At 51.5% G+C, this 20,649-nt stretch overlaps 1 protein-coding gene across 1 annotated transcript in view; it reads left to right on the top strand.

The window, feature by feature from the left end:
• The window catches only part of FGFR2 (fibroblast growth factor receptor 2), a 100,718-nt gene extending 98,751 nt beyond the window's left edge, over window positions 1–1,967 (top strand). The window contains exon 18 of the mRNA XM_081267966.1: window positions 343–1,967. Coding sequence (XP_081124092.1) covers window positions 343–507 — 165 coding nt within the window. The 3' untranslated portion in view covers window positions 508–1,967. The remainder of the gene's footprint in view (window positions 1–342) is intronic.
• Window positions 1,968–20,649: the final 18,682 nt, after the last annotated feature.

Here is a 20,649-nt window from a genome sequence, read left to right as displayed (position 1 = left end):
CTGGGCCTTGAACTTGAACTGCACGCTCTAGCAAGGGGGTGACTGCCCAGGGTTGGCGTAGGTCTCTGCAGGCTAAGGAGACCCCAGCACCAGCAGTGGGGGGTAGATGAAACTGGGCTTGGGGGAGGTGTCCCTGGCTGTGGGGGGGGCGGCCTCTGTAGGCCTTCCAGGGGATCCCTGTCCCTTCCCAGCTTGCGCCCACTTCTCAGAAACCTGCATTTCAAACATGACTCTTCTCTCCCTTCTTTCAGGACTACCTGGACCTCAGTCAGCCTCTCGAGCCGTATTCACCTTGTTATCCTGACCCGAGATGAAATAAAACATCTCTCTCCCTTCTTTCAGGACTACTTGGACCTCAGTCAGCCTCTCGAGCAGTATTCTCCTAGTTACCCCGACACCAGGAGCTCTTGTTCTTCAGGGGATGACTCTGTGTTTTCTCCGGACCCCATGCCTTACGAACCTTGCCTGCCTCAGTTTCCACACATAAACGGCAGCATTAAAACATGAACGAGCGTGTCTTCCTGTCCCTGAACAGGGCAGCGCCAGGGACCTACCTACACTGAGCAGGCAGGCCTTGCCTCCCAGGGCCTGTGGTCTCTGCTTGTATATATGGATCAGAGGAGTAAATAATTGGAAAAGAAATCGGCACACGTGTAAAGGTTTATACATTTGAAAACTTGTCACCTTCGCCAGGAGGAGGATGTTTCTGGAGCAGTGGACAGCCACGAGCCACTGCCCCCTCACCCCGACCCACTGTGGGTACTGCTGTGCCCCATCGGACTCAAGGCAGACACACGTTCTGCCTTCCTTGTTAATTTTGTAATAATTGGAGAAAATATATGTCAGCACACGCTTACAGAGCACAAATGCAGTATATAGGTGCTGGATGTATGTAAATATATTCAAATTATGTATAAATATATATTATATATTTACAAGGAATTATTTTTTGTATTGATTTTAAATGGATGTCCCAATACACCTAGAAAATTGGTCTCTCCTTTTTTTTTTTTTTTAATAGTTATTTGCTAAATGCTGTTCTTATACAGAATTTCTTAATTTTCACCAAGCAGAGGTGGGAAAAATACTTTTGCTTTCAGGGAAAATGGTATAACATTAATTTATTAATGAATTGGTAATATACAAAAGCAATTAATCATTTATAGTTTTTTTTTTTTTTGTAATTTAAGTGGCATTTCTATGCGGGCAGCACAGCGGACTAGTTAATCTATTGCTTGGACTTAACTAGTTATCAGATCCTATGAGAACAGAAATATTTACAATATATGACTAACTTGGGGGAAATGGAAGTTTTTGATTTATTTGTGTTTAAACTCTGCTGTCAGATAATTTTATGCTTAAACCACCTAAATGCCCATATCACAGGAACCTGTTCATAGGAAGGTGTTTGGTGTTGGTGTGCAGCTCTGTCTTTGGCCGGCGCTGCATTTAGCTGGATTTCCCAAGACAAATGGTACCAGCACCCTTGCTCAAAGGTGCCTTAATCCATTCCTTGAGGACAGACTTCGGCTGGAGCCCCAGGAGGACGGGTTTTCTCTGGCAGCTGGCCTTCTGCCCCTGAGTTGTGCATTTGTCAGATGAGTCTGCATCCTCCTCAGTGAGTTTTGATAATGGCTTCCAGGTTCTTAGGCATCAGAGAAGCCTTTTAGGATCTTCAAAGAACTATCATAGAAAATGGAAACACAGAAATGCTCTGCTGAGAGTCGGGGGCTGCTTCCATCTTCTTAAAGAGTTTGCTTCCGTTTGCTGCTGACAAGACCTCACCTCAAGATCCGGCCCATCAGACAGAAGAGCTCCGTCTTGTTCATTCTGTACTAAAGTATTGTGTTTTGCTTTCGGATCACCCACTCACTTTGCTATAGCCATGCAACATGAATGCAGAAGACACTGATTTTATGTGTTACGAAATTGGAGAAAGTATTTAATAAAACCTGTTAATTTTTATACTGACAATAAAAATGTTTCTACAGATATTAATGTTAACAAGACAAAATAAATGTCACGCAGCTTATTTTTTTAATACTCGTGTCTCACCAAATGGTTTCCTGTGCTCGGAGGTGTTGACAGAGTTTTTAGAATTATTTTGAAAGGGGCATTTGTCATGAAGATACAAGGGGCAGGATGGTCCATTTATAGACTGCAAATTCTTCCCTTTTTTTTTTTTTTTTTAGACCTACCTCAAAAAGTCTGAACTTGATAAGAATCCCCCGGCTGATAGCCTTTACGCCCAGATCTACAAAATCCTACAGGCAGCTGGCTTAGATGGTGGAGCCTGGGCCCTTCTGTTCCCAGCTAGGAAGGGAGCTCTCAAGAGGCTGCTGGAGGTCCTGCTGGTGATGGGAGGGTGGAGAGGTGACCCCTCACCCATTGCTCAGCCTGTCCTTCCCTCCTTACCTCAGGGAGCTACTCTCCTGATTTGCAGGAAGTTCTTTAGCCCACATTTGGGAAATTAGCACCTACACAAGACCTGTGACCTGAGCAGCTATAGAGTCCCCCACCATTCAGAAAACTAGTGATTGGTCCGCCAGCTTGTCTTGTCTTGGGCTCCAGGAGGGCCAGGTCCAGAGAGCTGCACTATTGCAGAACAGGTACTTGAGACTCAGCCTAAAGGTTTGAGGGTCACCGGGCTGGGAAAGAGTCCATGAAAACAAGGCTGAAGTCTGTGTGGTGGGGACCAAGACGAGGGGTGGCGGGCTCCCCACTAATGGAAAGGCGTAGCAGGGTAATGCTGGGCAAGTCACAGATTGTGCCTGAACTTTCCTTGCCTCCTCTGTGTAACCTGCTGTCACCAGCCTCGTGGGCCTCCCATAGGATGACCTGTAGGAGCTTGGCTCCAGCAGAAGATGCCCCCCACCCGAAGTTTTCTTCTTCCTGAGAATTTTTAAATACATTTCAGTATTTTTTAAAATTTTCACAATGTGGTTCGATCATCACTACTACCTAATTCCAAATATTTCCATCACTCCATATGAAACCATTCACAGTCTTTCCCCACCTCCAGCCCTTGCTGCCTCCAGCTGCTGATTGTGGATCTACCTCTTCTAGACATTTCACCTAAATGGAGTCTACAGTACGTGGCCTTCGTGTCTAGGCTCCTTCCTGTAACCTATTTCAAGGTCCATCCACAATGCAGCATGTATTTGTACCTCATTCCTTTTATTCCCAATGACATGCCGCTGTGTGGACATGCCATAGTCTGTCTATCCATCATCCACTGATGGGCACGTGGGGACCTGTGGTAACTGTATCTAGCCACTCTGAGGTCCAGGGTCACTGCACTCTTACATCTCCCCTAGCAATGTAAGAGGGCTCCACTTCCTCCCTAACAGTACTGTTGTCCCTGTTTTTTATTATAGCACCCTAGTGGGCATGAAGTGTCCCCCTAAAGATTTAATAGCTGAAGAGATACCATTCAGATCAGGCCAAAGATGCATGCAGGGACCTTACTGGGCTTTTCAGAAAAGGGTACTTCAGTGAGTTGGCCTGGCTTCCACACCCAGGGAGAGGCTGAGGGTCTGGTCAATTGCTCTCTTCCCTCTGCTGGGAGAGGAAGGGAGCGCTGGTGTGATGCAGGGCAGAGACTCTCTGGCTGGCATCCTGGAGCACGGCTCTACCTCCCATCCCCGCCTCTATTCCAGCTGTGGCCTATGAGCTTGAGCAACCCCTGGGGATGGTGAGTGGATTGTTTCTTGTCCAGCTTGCGTTTTGATGTTGTTTATTTTCTGATGTTTAAAAGATGAAAGCAAAGTTTATCTTCTCTCACATTTCATCCTCAGGAAAACTTGAAGTGGCTTGGTTGTCCACCCCGGGCAGGGATGGCAGAAGCCTTTCACATTTCAAGTGACATTCTAAATGGGGCCCTTCTTACACTCTTCCCCCGCCCCCCCCCCCCCCGGGTTTCTGGAGTTTTGAAGGGACTCCTCAAAACTGCCTTGTGGTCCTGTCTCAGAGGGTCACATGAGGGACTGTGAAAAACAGTGGACAGCTGGATGGTCAATGTCCAGTGTCCTATCCTCTTGGGAACTTTAAAAGGTGGTAGATTCCTGCCTTTCCACAAAGTGGAACCCTAGGGCCTGAAGCAGTTCAGCCACAGAATTTAGCTTAAAATACAAATGCAGACAAAACTTCTGTGCCTGAGGACACTGCCTTGGGCTGGGTCTTCTTAGCTCCATCTTCTTCTAATTCTTTCTTTGAGGACACTTGAATGAATCTTGCCTGTATCCCTTACAAGTCAAAATCCACAGTACAAAGTACTGGGAAAGGAACACGATGCTTACAGATTGGTAAATGAAGACTAATGGTCTGTAAATGTGACAGATGATCACGGTGTCAAATAAACGTTGAGTTGAATGAGGTTTGACCTGAGCAGTGCTCCTATGTACACTCAAATATTAGCTTTTCTCTCTGGATATAGACATAAAAGTAGGTCTTGAGACAAATATAAAAATATATGTTATTATATATATAAATACAATTGTCATTATTATTGCTAGTTGGTCATGAATGTGACCAGGGCCATGTTTCCCATTCACTGCCACTACTCTTTTTTTGTTTTTTTTCTTTCTGGTGCTGGGGATTGAACCCAGGGCCTCGAGCATGCAAGGCAAGCACTCTACCCACTGAGCTATATCCCCAGCCCTCACTACTCTTTCTTAAAAAACATTTAATATGTGTTAAAACATTGAAAGTGATGACCCAAACTTTTAAAAGTCATGAAGTTAGGTTGTATGTTTCCCTTTTTGAACAGGCATTTACTCTCCAAACACCGCCAGGCAACCAAAGCCCTGTCTGATCTTGAAAGGGCATTTTGAGAACGGCATAGACCAAGCTAGCGAATGATTTCGTTATTGAGACCAGAGCAGGAACAAAGGCTCCAGAGGGCTTTGCCATGGAAACCCTCCAGCCCCAGGGGTGCTGTTGGGACAAGCGAATCAGGATGGGCACCAATGCAGAGTTCTACCACCCAGGGCCAGGAGCCTGGTGCAGTGTTCTAGTGGCAGGCTGTGCACTGTTCAGGGCCCTGCCAATTCTTGGAGGATTGGGAAACGTGCAGGACTGGGGAGGCTGAAACCACCCTGTCCTCTGTGGGGAAATCTTAAAGGGGCCTGGTTGACTTTAGGGGTGTCTCGTGCCTGCAGGAATGTGAAACAGGATGTTCACGCAGACTCAGGACTGCCGTTTCACCTTGTTTGGTGACCTGACTTGCTGCCTCTTCTGGAACAAGGCTCTGTGTGTCTTTGCATACATGTCACAGCAAGGGAGGAAATCCGAAACTGGCCTCCTTCCTGACCTGCCTTTGCTCCCAGGGAGACTAGTTCTTTGGTTGCCTCTTGCTGGATTTAGGTTTAGCCAAAGCGCAGAAGTTTCTCATTCATTGCTGGCCATCTCCCAGGAGTTCCAGAGCTGTGAACAAAAAAGGCAAAGTCAAAACACTAAACCACAAAGCCAGTAGTGACTCGCTGGGCTGGGGGTGCAGGTGGGGTTGGGGGAGAGCTTGCTCTATCTCAGACCAGGGTCGACAAATCCGGCCACTGCTTGTCTTTGTATTGCCTGTGAGCTAAGAAATGTTTTTAGATGGTTGGAAAAGATTTCAGAAAGATATATTTTGTGACACATACAGACTATACAGGACTCCAATTTCAGAGTCCATAAGTAAAGTTTTATTGGGATATAGCCAAACCCTTTCATTTACATAATGTCTACGAGAGGCTTCCCCACTGTGAGGGCAGAGTGGGAGCATTGCAGCAGAGATGGCCTGCAACGCAGAAAATACCATCTATTCCTCTCTGCAAAGTAATGTTTGTGACCCCTGGCTTAGGTGACGCTGTATCCGTTGGATACCAGGCCCTTGCATGTGGCTTATGGGCAAAGACAGTAGCAGATGGCAAGGTCCTGAATCCCGGTGATGGATGCCTTCAAGAATGGGGTCCACTTGACAGTGAGACCTGAGAGTGGGGGTGAGAAATGCCCGTGGGCCAAGAGCCATGTTTTGAGGTTCTTTGGAGACAGTCCGTGGCCCACCTGGGCATCCACCCCAGGCTTCCTGGTGCTGGTTCTGCCCTGGAGCACCATGTAGCAACAAGCCACAGCCCTTCCAAACAAGGTTGCCACAGGGATCCACAAATCAAAGGCTAAATAAATAATGTGGTTCTTCCAGAAGGAGGGAAGGTGAGAGGCTGACATTCAGGTTGAGTGATGCTTGTTTGGCAGGAAGTAAGCAGGCCTTTGCGGCTAAGGAGCACCTTTGTACCAGGACACCATCACCGTATTCCTGGGTTGGGCCAGAACATGGGTTCAGGGGCAGGATGGGCTTGGGTGGAGTTTTCCATCACTCTGGTGCTCAGGGAGATTTCCACGGACGGGACACGTGTGCCCTTCTCCCATCTCCTCTCAGAGCACAAAGGCCATCCTGGGACAGACTGGTTTGGAGTCACTGTAGTTTGCCTGGACACATAACTCGGTGTGACTTCTTTTGGCTTCCCATTAACTTTAGTTAAAAGTGTCTCTAAAGTGCCTGCTGCTGAAGGTGTGAATGACCCTAGAGCCACTTGCCCTGTAGATCAGCATGCAACTCCCCCACGTAAGCAGATCCGGGGAAAATCTACATATGCAATAAACGTGTACAGGGAATGGAGACGGGTGATAAAAATGCTAGGATCTGGTTTCAGCTTCTCCCTTGTTTTCTAAAAGAGGATGAAAGCAAATCAAGCACTAAGCCCTTATTTTTTCTGACCTGAAAGCAGGTGAATTTAGTCAAGTGCAGGAGATGTGAGATGAAGCGGAGATCCCCAATAAACGGAAAGCAGGGTATGTGGAGTCACTGTGGGAAGGCAAGCCCCAGGCAGATCCCCAGGTGAAAGCCTAGAACCTTGTCAAAGATGGGGCGGTGCCGGGGAGCAGGGGGGACGTAGGTGGTGCTGGTGAATGTGCACCTTGAGACCCGCCCTGATGTACAGGGCGCTGCAGACCCGAGGTGGACCTGAGAAGGGTGTTTGTAGTCGTGAGCATGTGTGTGCGCACTCCTGCAGACCAGGCTTGTGCAGCTTCTCAGAACAATAAAAGCTTTCAGGATTCTTTTGATAGCTCCACCATGTAGGGTTGACTGGTTATTTAAGGTCTCCAGTGTGACCCAGGAGCATCCCAGAAGGAGAGTTCAGATGGGCTCCCCATCCACACAGGAGCAGGCAGAGGGAGAGGAGGTGTAGATAGTTCCAGGTGTGTGTGTGTGTGTGTGTGTGTGTGTGGTGCTGGGGATTGAACCTAGTGGGGCTTTGCCACTGAGCTACATCCCAACCCCTTTTATTTTTTATTTTTAGACTGGGTCTCACTAAGTTGCTGAGGTTAGCCTCAAACTTGTGATCCTCCTGCCTCAGCTTCCTGAGCCTCTGGGATCCCAGGCATGTGCCAACATGCCTGGTCAAAATTTCTTAAGGGATGAGTTGAGGGTCTGAAGTGGGCAGGAGAGGGGGATTGGAGAATTGGGATTTGACTTGGAGTTGGTTTTGCACAAGAAACACACTGCTTTTGTATAAACCAAGTGTTTTATGGGATTGGATTTGAGGGACAGGAGATTGAACAGGGTATAGTCCGAAAGATCTCAGTCCACCCACCCTGATCCACCTCTTCCAAGAGGTCTGATTAGCCCGAGTAATTTCACTTCTAAGCCAGGCAGTCAGCCAGACCAAAGTTCTAACTATTCCTGACCATCCCACTCCCCATCCCTGCAAGTCGCAAGGACCATGTAGTTACCTCCCCATGCCCACCTGCGTCCCCTTAAGCCACGCCTTCCTCCAGAGGTGCTGGGAGTGCCTGCTGACAGACACAGCACTGTCTGATGTGCACAGAGCAGCACCTCATTGCAAAGCTGAGGTGCTACCAAAGTGTGTGCACACAGGGGCTCAGGCAGCATGTTTAACTCAGCTCCCATGAGCAGGTGCTTTGATGCCCAGCAGAGCCAAAGGTCATGGTACATTCTAGAAATGTGTGGCCACAACCTGTTTCCAGGGCATCACATGCTGTTTGGTCAGAGCTGGCATTGGGTGAGGAGAAAGGAAGATGATACCTTTGAAGATGGCTCTATAAGTCTGCCCCAAAGCAAGTTTGTGAAGTTAATTTATTTTATCTGCAGGCCGGCAGCCTGAAACCAAGGTGCTGGTGGGGCCACACTCCTTTTGAAGGCTGTAAAGGAAAATCCTTCCTACAACTTCTGGAGGCTTCCGGGTTCCTTGGCTTGTGGCTGCATCAGCCAGGCTCTTTGCTCGGGCTTCTCCCCTCCTCCATGTGTCTCATTAGACTTAGAGCCCACCCCCATCATCCAGGGTGATCCCATCTTGAGGTCCTTAATTATATCAGAAAAGTCCACATTCACAGGCTCCAGGGGCTAGGCCATGGGCACGTCTTTTTGAAGATCAGCATTTGACTCATTGCAGAAGTGGAGGGTGGGGGATTTGACTCGACGGCCTTCTCAGATAATTCCACAGCCTATTCATAACGACAGGTTGTCACACGGGAGCGCTGGGATTCAAACCCAAGCTGGCCAGGTTCTACCTCTGAGAGCTTTCTCAACATCTGTGCTTCTGAAACCGTCCAGCCGTCACTCCCTGAAGGGTAAGCGTGAGGTGGGACCTGCAGCTGGACAGGCTGAGGAAGGAAGGCCAGAGGAAGCCTGGGGGTCCTCCTTTGGTGGACCAGCCTCACAAATAAGCCCCTCAGGGGAGGGGGATGATGGTAAGAGGACATCTGCCCTTGGGAAGACTAAAGGAAAATGGCCATCTGAGCTGACCAGAGCAGACCTCAGCCCAGGTGTCCATGGGATGGGAGTGGGGATGGGATCCCCTGTGGCCTTCTGAGGATAGAAGAGATTTCAGGGGAGATTTCAGGGTGGTGGCTGGCCCCTGTGAGGTCTTTGTCACCCTTGGTGTTCTGTGTTTGTCCCTGTAGTTCTCAGCTCTGGCCGCCGTGGCAAACCACAGTCAGGGGCTGTGGGCACAGAAGCTCTCCCCTGCAGGCCTGTCAGGGGGCTTCTGAAGGGACACTGGCTTCAAAGCCAGTGCCAGCATCTCCTGCCTGCCCTCACTGCCTGGACCACAGGAGTCCCTCACCGTCAAGTGAGGCGAGAGGGGTGGCAGCATGGCCAGGTGGCTCAGCCCAGGGGAGTTCCGAAGCTGGATGTCACCCCCAGCTCAGCCCCCACCAGCCCATGGACCTGGGAAAGTCTCTCAACCCTTCCAGCCGCAGATTTCTCTGGTATAGTGTAAGGGCAGGATTATGACCCCTGACGCCTGGGTGTGGCCCTTGTCAGGTAACTCTGGAAAAGCCCTGGAAAGAGGCAGAGCATGGTCCAAGTCTGAAGGGCAACTGTGTGTGTGACCAACCGCCAACCCCAGCCAAAAAAGGGACACCCCTGCCCAGGTCCAAGTTTGGGCTGAACTTTAGCCCAAGGTGGCTGAGTCCTGGGACCCAGGTACATGCTGGGGGCAGGCAGGGGCCCTCCAGCTGTTTCCAGCCACCCCAAGTGCACTATAAGAGAAGGGGAGCCCCGATTCTCCCAGAAGATGGGGAAGTTGTTTTCTCTGGAAACAGAAACATGTCTGCTACGGCCTCCCTAATGCCAGGAGGCCCCACGGTTAGGATGGAGCCCAGTGGCAGAGCGCTTACCCAGCAGGTGCCAGCCCTGAGATTCATTCCCAGCAATGCAGAAGGAAAGAGAGAGAGAGAGAGAGAGAGAGAGAGAGAGAGAGAGAGAGAAAGAGAAAATCAAAGTGAGGAGAGCACCTCCCCACTTTTTACACAAATGAATCTGAATTGTTTTAAAACTGAGTAGTGGATGGGGCTGTAGCTCAGTGGAAGAGCCCCTGCCTAGCGTGTGTGAGGCACAGGGTTTGATTCTCAGCGCCACATATAAATAAGTAAAATGAAGTTCCATTGACAAGTAAAAAATATTTTTAAAAAAATACTGAGTAGTGGAGAAGGAGAAGAGGAGGGTCAGCTATTTGGTTGAAGAAAGTCCTTAGAAAATAAGGTCTGTTCCAGGACAAGGTAGAGTGTGGCCAGTCAGGTGGAAGACCAGGCTGCCCACGGCTGTCTCTGTGTGGTCTTTCCTCACCAAGCCAACCTCGGTTTACCACGGCTTCTTCTTGGCCACGTCCTTGCTGGGTGACTTTGGGATGAGACGTCTAACTCTTCTGGGCCTCCATCTCTTTATCTTCAAAGGCAGACAGACAGAGGTACTGACAGGCTCCTGCCCTGGCTTCTTGTGAGGTCAAGAGTGAAGACAGAAGTGAGAGTTTCACACCTGCACAAACACGGGGCGGCCACGGGGTCTCGGGAGCCTTTTTACCTCTTCCCTTTCCTCCAGAGGCTGGGAGGGTCCTCCTGAGTCCTCCCGAGGGGTGACACCTGCGAGGGTGGGACAGAGGACTTTGCCTACCTGAATTCCTGCTTCACCCTGAGCCCAAGGTTGCCTCTGCTTTCCAGAAAATTCCCCTGACGTACGGCATGTTCCCCACCGGCCAAAGGCGCGGAATCCCACGTGTGGATGAGCCCTAGAGTTCATCTTGTCCCACCTTTCTTTCCACAGAGGGGGAACCCAGGCCCCTGGGCGTGCACAGTCCTGATGCTGCAGGCTGCAAGGCCTCTCCGCTCTCGCCTCCTGCCCTGCTGAAAGTCGGCCTTGATAGCGTCTGGAGGCGACAGAGACAGATCTCCAAGGGCGCCAGCCAGCCCTGCTTTGTTTGGCGCACGTCGTGTCTAAACTATTTTGGAGTTGGTTCTCGGTGTTAAGATTTCGTAGGAACATGCATATTTGTAGTGTGTCTTAGAGATTCAGACGTGGGCCACGTTGGCCACAATCCCTGGGGGAAGGGGGTGGCGAAAACTTGTTCCTTTTAGACAGGACACATGCGCTCACCTGGGCAGTGTCCGCCTGGCCAGCATCTCTCCATCACACACCACGGTCGGTTCTCCCTGGGCTGCAGGTCTCTGGACCACACGTGGTGCCTGTCTGACTGCCTCCTTCTCACAAGCAGGTTACTGGGCTTCGGGGGACAGGGGGAGGTGACAAAGCCACCCATCCCACAACGGAGCTCTTCCCAGAGGCGACTCTGCCCCCCTCCCCGGCTGACCTAGTTGCGAGGGGAAAGTCTCGTTTTCTGAAAGAGTTGGGCCGCGCTGCCGTGGCTGTGGCCAGACTGCTCAGCATTTCCATGAGGAACACTTTCCTGGGCCTGAACCCCAGCCATAAAGATGTGTTTGGGATGAAAATCGGTCCTTTCCCAGCCGAACCTGGGAATCTTTATTTCCAACCCGTTCAAAAGATCTTTTACTCTTGAAGTACAAATCTGTGTGGTTTGCGGCTCACTGGACCCGCCTGGGGCTTTGGATTTTGCTGCATGACATTTTTCCAACCTCTCATTTTAAAGCCACATCATCTCCTATATTTATTCCATGGTTAAGATTGGTATTTTCTTTTTTTCTGTGCGGGGTAGGTTACATAAAGGGGGACTTTGTCTCCCATCCCTGGTGGGGGTGCAGACAGACGTGGGCTCTGGTAGAATCTGAAGTGGACGTCTCTTAAGTGTGTTAATTTATGTGACCGACAAAATCAAGGGGATGTGACTGGCTCATGAGCTGGGGCGGGGAGATGGACTTCCAGTGGTGTTTGCTTGTTACTTGTGAGCTGGGCCTAGTTGGGCCATCACGGGTTTTGTTTTTACAATTGCCTTGATCATTTTAATGATCAGAAATCAGAGCTCCAGGCCTGATATAATTATTCTCAGAGAAATTTTGGAAAATCTGTGTTGTCTACAGACTTCCTTGTTTTCAAGACACAGGAGAGACTGTAAGCAGGAAGAGGCCTGCAGAAAAGGCAAGCCTGCCCAGTGGGCACAGTCACTCCAGCTGGGCCAGCTGCTCCTCCTCCTGTGTTCTCACACACTTGGGCAAGGCCGTCCACCCGGCCTCCCAAGCTAGAGGCTCCAGACTCAGCCTGGAGTCCTCCTCTGCCTCCTCCCTGGGATCCAGTCACCACCACTTCCTGTCTGTCCTGATAGAAGCACTTGAGCCCACCCCCTCTTTGCCCTCTCCACCACCCAAGTGAGCTCACTGTCTCTTGCTGGGCTCAGCTTCCTGACCGGCCTGGCTGGCCCTGTCTCTCTCTCCCTGTCTGGCCCACCCTCCACCCTGCTACCTGTTTAAGTTCCAAAGCAGTCGTGTCTCACCCCATTCCGTTCTCCTGCTTAGACCTCCTGTTGGCTGTTGGTGCCCAGGACAAAGCCCATACGGCAGGCAGTACAAGCCGCTCTCCAGGCCTGACTTACCTGTCCCCCCACCCCCACCCCGGCAAGGAACCTCACTCTCCTGTCACTCTGTAATCTTTGTTCTGTTCGTGACATGAGCTTTCTGTGCTCTGTACTAGGACAACTCGCCCCAGCCACCTCTCCTGGGCCAACTCAGTCAAGGCTGGGGTGAGACACCACACCCCTGGCTCAGGAGGCTTTTCTGGTCCCTTCTAGGTGCAGTGAGCTCTATAAGCAAAGCTCAGCAATAGCATTTCTCATAATGTATTGTGTTTTTGTCTTTCTTTGGATCTTCTCCTAAATTATGGACACTTTGATGGTACGGTTCTGGATCTTTACTGCTCTGAGTTTCTATCACCCAAGAGAGTGTCTGACTCGAAGGAGCTGCTTCATTAATGCCTAGCGACTGAGTGATCATTGATAACATGTGCTAAGCACTGCTCAGGCACCAGGCAACATTTCAGGTGCTTGCCGCATTTCAGTTTTCACCACCACCTGACCTATTAGGAATAGATGCTCATAGATGCTCTATTTTCTGATGAGAAAACAGAGGCACAAAAAGGTAATGTGAGTGACCCAAGGTCACACAGCGTGGATTGAACCCAGGCTGCCTGAGCACAGAGTCTGCCTGAATCCTGACATTATTCTGTTTTCCAGTAAGTGAGTCCCAAGTCAAGCACCCTGATAATCTCTGAGTAGATTTGGGGTGCAAGTCATAGAAGTGACTCAGACCTAAGATTTGCCCTCACACCGTGGACCAGTGCTAAATCTCTGTGGTCTTCACCTTCTCAGCAACAGACCCGGGTGAGACACCAAGTAGAGAGGGAGATATGCTGCTGGCTTGCCTTTGGGAGCAGATCATCTAAAATTAGAATTCTTGATCTGAACAAATACTTTATAGATAGTGTGAAAACCTCAAGGACAAAGGCAGGGACACATGGGCACCACTGTCATGGCCACCATCTCACCCTCACTATTTGGGAGCCTCTTTGAGGTCAGTAATAGACTGTACACAAGTCTTCACACCCAAAACCGAGTTACGGTTTTTTGTACATTCCTCACCGAGCACAGGTTGGTACATGAATGACCCAGGGCCACTGGACGGTGAAGTTTCCCCAGGATCACGAGTCAGGAGAGCTGAGATAATTGCCTCTTTTCTGGAAGAATTTGGGTGCAATTCATCCGTCTGGAATGGGCTGGAACTGTCCTCCCTGGAGGCAGGTCCTCCCTGCAGAAGATCCTTCCCAGACCAAACACAGGAGCCTGGGTCTGGCAAACACCACCGAGAGCTGCTCTCTTCAGCAGAAGGACCACGTGGAAATCGCCAGGTGTGCCGGAGAGGGCGGAGGCTCGGGGCAAGCTCCATCTGGCTCCAGTGCTGGCTCTGTCACTATGATGGGCAGTTGCTGCTCCTCTCTCCCAGGGAACCACCCCCCCCCCATTCATCCCAACAAGCCCCACTCCGCGCTTTGATGTGGTCTGGGGAAGCTGATTCACCTTCTGGCTCCAGGGATGGAGCCCAGGACCTCAGGAGTGGGCCTGCAGCCTTTGGTCAGAAGTGGGCACGTGATCCAAGTGCAATCAGGAGACTTGGGCTGGGAGGCAGAACAAGGAGGCTCTTTTCCTTCTGCAGGTGCTTAAAGAATCCTGTAGCCCTGGGTGCCTGTGAGAAATGCAAATTCTTAGTCCCCACCCCACGTGTACTGAATCAGAGTCTCTGCGCCCTGGCCCAGGAGGCAGGCCATCCCGACGATTCCAAGGAACCCCTCGGAGTGTGAGGACCACTCCTGCACTTCATTCAACATACAGGTAGAAAAGCTCAGGTACAGAGAACCAAGGTGACTTTCCCACAGTCACAGGACTAGTGAGGACCCTGTCAGGGCCAGACCAGGCTTTGTGCCCTTCCTTTAAGAGTTGCCTCTGTGTCTTTATAAGTTGTACAACCATCATAGCCTGGGCAGCCTCACCTGGTGAAGTCCTCCTTCCCCAGGCATTTCCTCCAGGGCTGAAACTCATGGGCTCTGAGGTTATATGGGGCTGCGACTCCCTGCTTCTCACATATTTGGGTGCCACATCACAAGCTCAATGTTGGTGGCATTAGGGTCCCCCAGGACCACACAATGCCTGAAGAACAGGCCCGCCTGGGGCCTGAGACCCTGGGCGTGTTGGGGGAAGACTGATGCTATCATTTCGGGGGTCCAGCTGCTAGATGGTTGACTAGCTCCTTCCACTGTGATCTGAGCCTCCAGTCTCAGTTTGACACCCCAAGACTGTGCCCCTTGTGTCTGGGAGGGTAGGTGTTTGAGGGGGGACGCAGCTGGTTGCTGGCCAGAGTCATGGCTCCAGTCTGAAAGTCCAGGCATACCTAAGTCGTCTCTCGTGGCTCCCCAATGCCATATTAGGCTGCCCCCTCGGAAGGGTGGAATCTCTGACTCATCTTCCCCTCCCCCACCCCGCTCCCTCCTGCCAGTTTTGGCCAAGATTAGAATTCACTCAAATCTGTGGGTTCTAAGGTTTATGTGCTATTTCAGTTTGGCAACTGGCTCCTTCTCATTTCGAGTTAGACAAAAAGCCCTTTCCTGAAAGGGACTTTGGAAGACTTTTCTTGGTGAGCCGATGTTTTGTAACCAGAAATTAATGTGGTGATTTTGGTGCACTATACACCATCGGGAAGCTGATGGTGATTCTCAGATGCATCCTGGGCTTCGTGGATGGTGAGCAGGGGGGATTCTGCTCAGGACAGTGGCCACCACTACCTACCACTCTTGAGTGCCCCGTGGGTTTCTAGCTTTCTGTTTCCTTAACCCTTACCCTTGTCCCACCAGGGAGGCAAACCTGCCCATTTTAGAGATAAGGAAACTGAGATTCAGAAAGGCAGGTCCTGAGGCAGCAGAGGGGTAGCGTCAGGCCAGGGGCTCCAGCTCTGCCTAGCGTTGTACCATAGGGTGGGTGGCCCGGGATCTCAGGAGGACGGGGCCTGCTCTGCTACCTGGAGGTGACTGGAGGTGTTTGTCTCGGTGCCTGTTCCCTGGGAGGTGGAGGAGGAATCAGTCAGAGCTTATTGGAGCCACAGAACAGGAAGTTGAAAATGAGGGAGCAGCTGGAAGACTCAGATGGCAGACGCGTCAGGGCAAACGGAGGGGCCTAGGCTGCCCCTAGGGCCCATGTCCGCTATGCGGCTGCTGAGCACAGGCCCCACCGTCTCCTGTCTTGTCGTGTCTGGTCATGACTCAGATTCCGAGCGGGCGTGAGCAGAGGGCGCTGCTGGGGTCAGGCACCCGTCTCTTGCTTGGGGAGGGCAGCGTCTTGAGCAATGCTCCCACCAGGCCGTGTCTAGGTGGGAGAGCTTCCCCAAAGGAGTCAGGATGCTGTTGCTTAAAGGAAGGAGAAGGAGAGAGGATGTGGGTGAGTGGCCAGCAGGGCAGAGGCCTGGTGCTGGTGCTGGGAACTGGAAGGTGTCTTTTCCCTCCCCTTTCTAACACCTGAGAGCCAGGGATGCATTCTGAGCTGCAGTAGGCCGGTGTGTTCAGGTCATTCTGGGTTGGCGTGGAGCAGCGGGTCGATGGCCATGGCGAGGTGAGGAATGGAGGCTGTCAGATTCAGCCTCCTCCTTAGAACACGCCTGCCTGGGCTTGGCACCCCAGCCCCCAGCCGCAGCCTGCAGACCTGCAGGGGCCAGCAGGGGCGGTGCCGGGCGTCATTGATACCAACTACTAGAATTCCCCTACTGTCCCCGAACTTTGAAGGTCCGAGGGCAAGATAGGCCAGTAGATAACAAGCGGGGAGCTGGCAGACTCCTCTCTGCGGCTGCAGCTGCCAGGAACAGACCAAGAGGGGCAGGGAGCCCGGGGTCTTAGAGGAGACTCTAGTGGTTCACCCCAGGGAGGGAGGCTGAGGCTGGAGCGGGAAGGCAGGGCCCAGGGGTGCCATCCACTGATGGTAGTGGGGAGCACTCGGGGCCTCCCAGCTCCTCACCTGCTCAAGGGCGTGCCACCGGCAGCTGGGACTCTCTTCTCCTGCTGCTCTACCACCCACCCTTCCATTCCATCTACCAACACCACTTATAAAGCACCTACTGTGTACATGGCTCTGTGGGCACACAGGACTCATGAAATCTACCCTCTACCCTGAGGAAGTTTTCAGCTGATAGGGAAGAAACAAGGAAACAACCGTGACACAAGGCCACCAGGGCAGGGCTCACCCGGCGGACTCAGGCAGGAGCCTCCTTCCCTCTCTGGTTTCAGGTGGACCTGAGCTTGTGTCTGTGTCCTGAGAACAGGTGTGTGTGTAACTGTGTATACAGGTGGGTTGTGTATGTACAGGTATGTGTGCAAGGATGTGTGCACAGGTGTGTGTAGGTGTGTGTACAGGTATGTACGGGTAGGTATGTAGGGATGTGTCCAGGAGTATGTTCAAAGATGTGCAGGCATTGGTATAGGTGTGCATGTACACAGGTGTGTGTGGTTGTCTGTGCAGGTGTGTGTGCAGGAGTGTGTGTACGTGCAGAGGTGTGTGTAGGTGCATGCATGTGTGCAGGAACGGCTGAGGTCTGTGGTCAGATCCTCTTCCTTTCCTCCTCCCTGGCAGGGGTTGCTGGGAGCTGGGTCATCAGAGCGCTGCTGCAGGAACTAGAGGCTGGGGTGTTGGTGGCGCTTCTTTTTTTAAGAATCCACTCTCATTATTATTATTATTATTATTAATTATTTTAAGTTGTAGATGGACACAATATCTTTATTTATTTATTTTTGTTCATGTGGTGCCGGGGATCGAACTCAGTGCCTCACACATGCTAGACAAGTGCTCTATCACTGAGCCCTAGTCCCGGCCCCTCATGTTCTTAGCCAGAGGTTTTAAGAATGAAGAATTTAAAGGTTCCCTGGCAACAGCCTCCCACCTGGCCGTGGCTGCCTCTGCTGCCGTGCAGCTCCTTGACGTTGGCCTGGGCCTCTGCCAGGCTGTGGCCCTCCAAGCCTGGCCTCCAGGGCTCCTGCACTCCCCCTTTGGAAGCCGTTCCTTCCTGCAGGTCCCAGAGCCCCTCGGCAGGTGGAGAACTGTGAGTCTGCCCTGGGCCAGCTCAGGGGTTCCTCATCAGGGCCACTCTACATTCAGTAAGGACACTTGATATGAGCCATTTGAAAAAAAAGAAGGATCCCAATCTTAGTGCCTGGGCCTAATCTTTATGATAAAAAGAAAGAAAAAGAAAAGAAAAAGAAATCTAGCAAACCATGGTCCTTGGTGTTTGCTCTTGAAAAGGTTACAACCAAGAGAAAGATCTGGAAACTGAGCTGATTAGATAACTCGGGAGGGAGGGATCTGCGACCCTCTGGGGAGGGTTATCACAGGTCTCTCACCAAGCCTGTGTTGACCTTTCCTTGTGGGGGTCCCCGCGCACAGCAGGCCTGGCGACTGAGCTCCGCGGGCTGATGTTATCTCCAGGGTGTGCCTGCTGCAAGGAAAGCAGAGGAAACGTGGCATCCCGAGCCCCAGAGGAGGCACAGCGTTGAGCCCCAGGCAGACATGTTGAGGCCGTGGGCCAGACGGCACCAGGAACTTTGCCCTCTTTTAAGGAACCCTGTGATCCTGGAGCAGAATGGGGCTTTTAAAGTACTGCCCCAATGTGATTCTTCTCCAGAGACGACAGCAGCCATGGCAGCAAGGACAGGAGCCAGGGCAAGTGCTTCATGTTCAGAGAAGTGCTGGTAGGCGAGCTGTCCCCGGAGAGGAAGAGGTGTGGCTCTGGAGGCTCTGGGAGTGAGGGTGCTGCTCTTTACGTGGGGCGACAGTGGCTGGAGGGGCGTCTCATCTCATCTTGGGTTTGCAGGTTCTTCCAGACTTGAGGTTGGGGTTAAAATCCCAGCAGGGCCTTATAAAGACATAGTCTCCAGGCCTGCTCTGCTCACTCTAGGGCCACTAGGGCAGGGACCTAGGCTCTTAGGATCTTCATCGTGCCCTCCACTCCTCTCATACAGGTCTTGCACAAATAAATGTTAGCTGAGTGATGGATAGATGCGTGGAGTCCAGTGGTTAAGTGTGTGCCATCTATGGTCAGACTGCTTGGGTGCAAGTCACAGCCCTGCTTCCTGCTACCTGTGTGACCTTGGGTAATGACTCTGCCTCTCTGTGCTTGTGGCCCTCATTTATAAAGTGGAGATAAAAATGCACTCTGCATACTAGGTTACCATGGGTTCAAACAAGGTGGTACATTCGGGCTCCCCAGCACAATGCTGGCACGTCGTGGGAGCCCAAAGTTCAGCAAGGAAGTTGTAGGACATGGTGCTGGACGTCTGCACTTCCAACCCTGTGAGGGGCTGTAGGGCCACAGCTCTGGCCAAAGCAATGTGCGTGGCAGTGAGACGTGGGACGTGGTAGGCAAGAAGTGCTTGCTGGCCTTTTCCCTTCCTGTAGCTCTGTGACTGGAAGCCAGTGTTGAGATGTCCCTGGGCCCCTGGATGACCCCTGTGAGCAGAGACCCCTCCTGCAGTGGACGAGTAATGGGAGCAGGAAATAGACTTGGGGGAGTAACCCCTAACACAACCTCATAATCACTCGTGTCCTAAGGCAGGCGCCCAGGAGTCCCCAGTCCAGACTCACTTCCTTCTTTTCTGGGAAGGGTCAGCATAATGGGACGGCCAGAGCCCAGAGTCCTCCACAGACCTGGGTCTGAGACCCAGGGCCACTCTAGCACTGCACATGGGGTGCACGTGGGGTGGGCAGCTGGGCCCCTCAGGCCTGGGTCACTGCAGGGTAACTCCTCCGAGGCTGGGCAGCAAGGGCTGGCGTCTAGGGAGACGTGTCTGCTGCGGCTGGCTCCACGTTCTGCACACTCTGGGATCAGGCTTGCTGATAACCCTGGAGTGGGGACTGTGCGTCCCCTCCTCCAGCTGGGCAGCACTGTGACGATGGCTCGGAAGCCTTCTGTGATCCCGTCTCTGGGCCAAGTTCCTGTTCGCCCAGGGCCACTCTCTCCACCTGAGTAGACACAGCAGGCCACTGGCTTCCACTGGATTTGGGACCAGAGGAAGGAAAGAAGGAGTCTGGGATACTTACTCCTTCTACTGTGTCTCCACTGCCTTCCTGGGAGGTGGCCTCAGGCCAGCAGTGCCACTTGTCCCCTTGTCCCTGCTTCCTCAAGGGGCCTCCCACAGGAAGCTCCCTGCACTGTGACTCCTCCCTCCCTCCCCCAGCTAGTCATATTTACTGTATTAGAAATTAAAAAAATACTTATTCCACATAGAGTGATGATAATAAACCCACCACACATTAAAATGATAATTAACTGTATTTTCCAAAACACACATACAGAAGGAAAAAGTGCCTTTCTTCTTTTTCTTTTTTTAAATGTTGCAAAGTTCTTTATTGTCGGCTAACAAAAGGCAGCTGGCTTCTTGTATCTGCTTGTGCCTTGTTGGGGGACCGCCCATCATACAGACGGTGAAACCTGACTTGATTTCTGAGAGAATGCAAGAGAAAAGCCACACAGCTTCTTCATATCACCATGAAACGTGTTTTAAACTCCCGAGTCCCGGGGAAGGTCTTGGGGACCTCATGGGTGCCTCGGCAATGCTTTGGGAACCTGCTCTATGCTTCTAAGCTCTGTCTTCCTTGGTCCTCACCGTGCCCAGGGCTTCTCGCCCGTCCTCTTTGGCACTATCTGGGCGTCATGCTCGTAGGTGGGAGTGAGATGAGCGTCCTCCGCCCTTCCTCATCCTTTGTGGCCAGGAAAGAGCTGCCCCTGAGTGCCTCTGGGCTGCTGAGATTTGGGGGATCAGCTTCTGTGTTCCAACCGATGACATTTGTTACTTTGTGCAGGACTCCGGGGCCGCGGGCTCCTGACCAGGCTTCCTGGGACTCTGTGAACTCAGCTTTATGGTGATCCTGGGACTTCCATCAATCACGGCCACTTATTTTAGGGGAGAAACAAGAAAATTATAAATTTCTCTAGCAAATTGGAGATAGAGAATGTGCCACTGCCAATTTCCAGGGAGAGAGGGATGAGCCAGGGGAGCACGGGATTTTGGGGTCCTTTCTGTATGGTAACTGTGATGGCAGATATGTGTCAGTATACATTTGTCAAAGCCCAGAGAATGTAAGAGATCAAGAATGGACCCTAACATAAACTGTGGACTTCAGTTAATAATCATGGACCAATATCGGGAATAACCTATCACTCTAATGTTAGATTTATAGGGGATGTCTGTTGGGGGGCGGGGTGCAAGGGGAACTAGTAATTTTAGATCTTTTCTCCATAAGCCAAAAATGGCTCTAAAAACACCATGTTCAAGAACAAAAATCAAACCTCATTCCCCTAGCTGAGACATCCTCCTGAGATCTT

This window comes from Spermophilus citellus, assembly GCF_964194105.1.
Source record: "Spermophilus citellus genome assembly, chromosome: 15".
Taxonomy (NCBI): Eukaryota; Metazoa; Chordata; class Mammalia; order Rodentia; family Sciuridae; genus Spermophilus; species Spermophilus citellus.
This window is presented reverse-complemented; position numbering and strand designations above follow the sequence as displayed.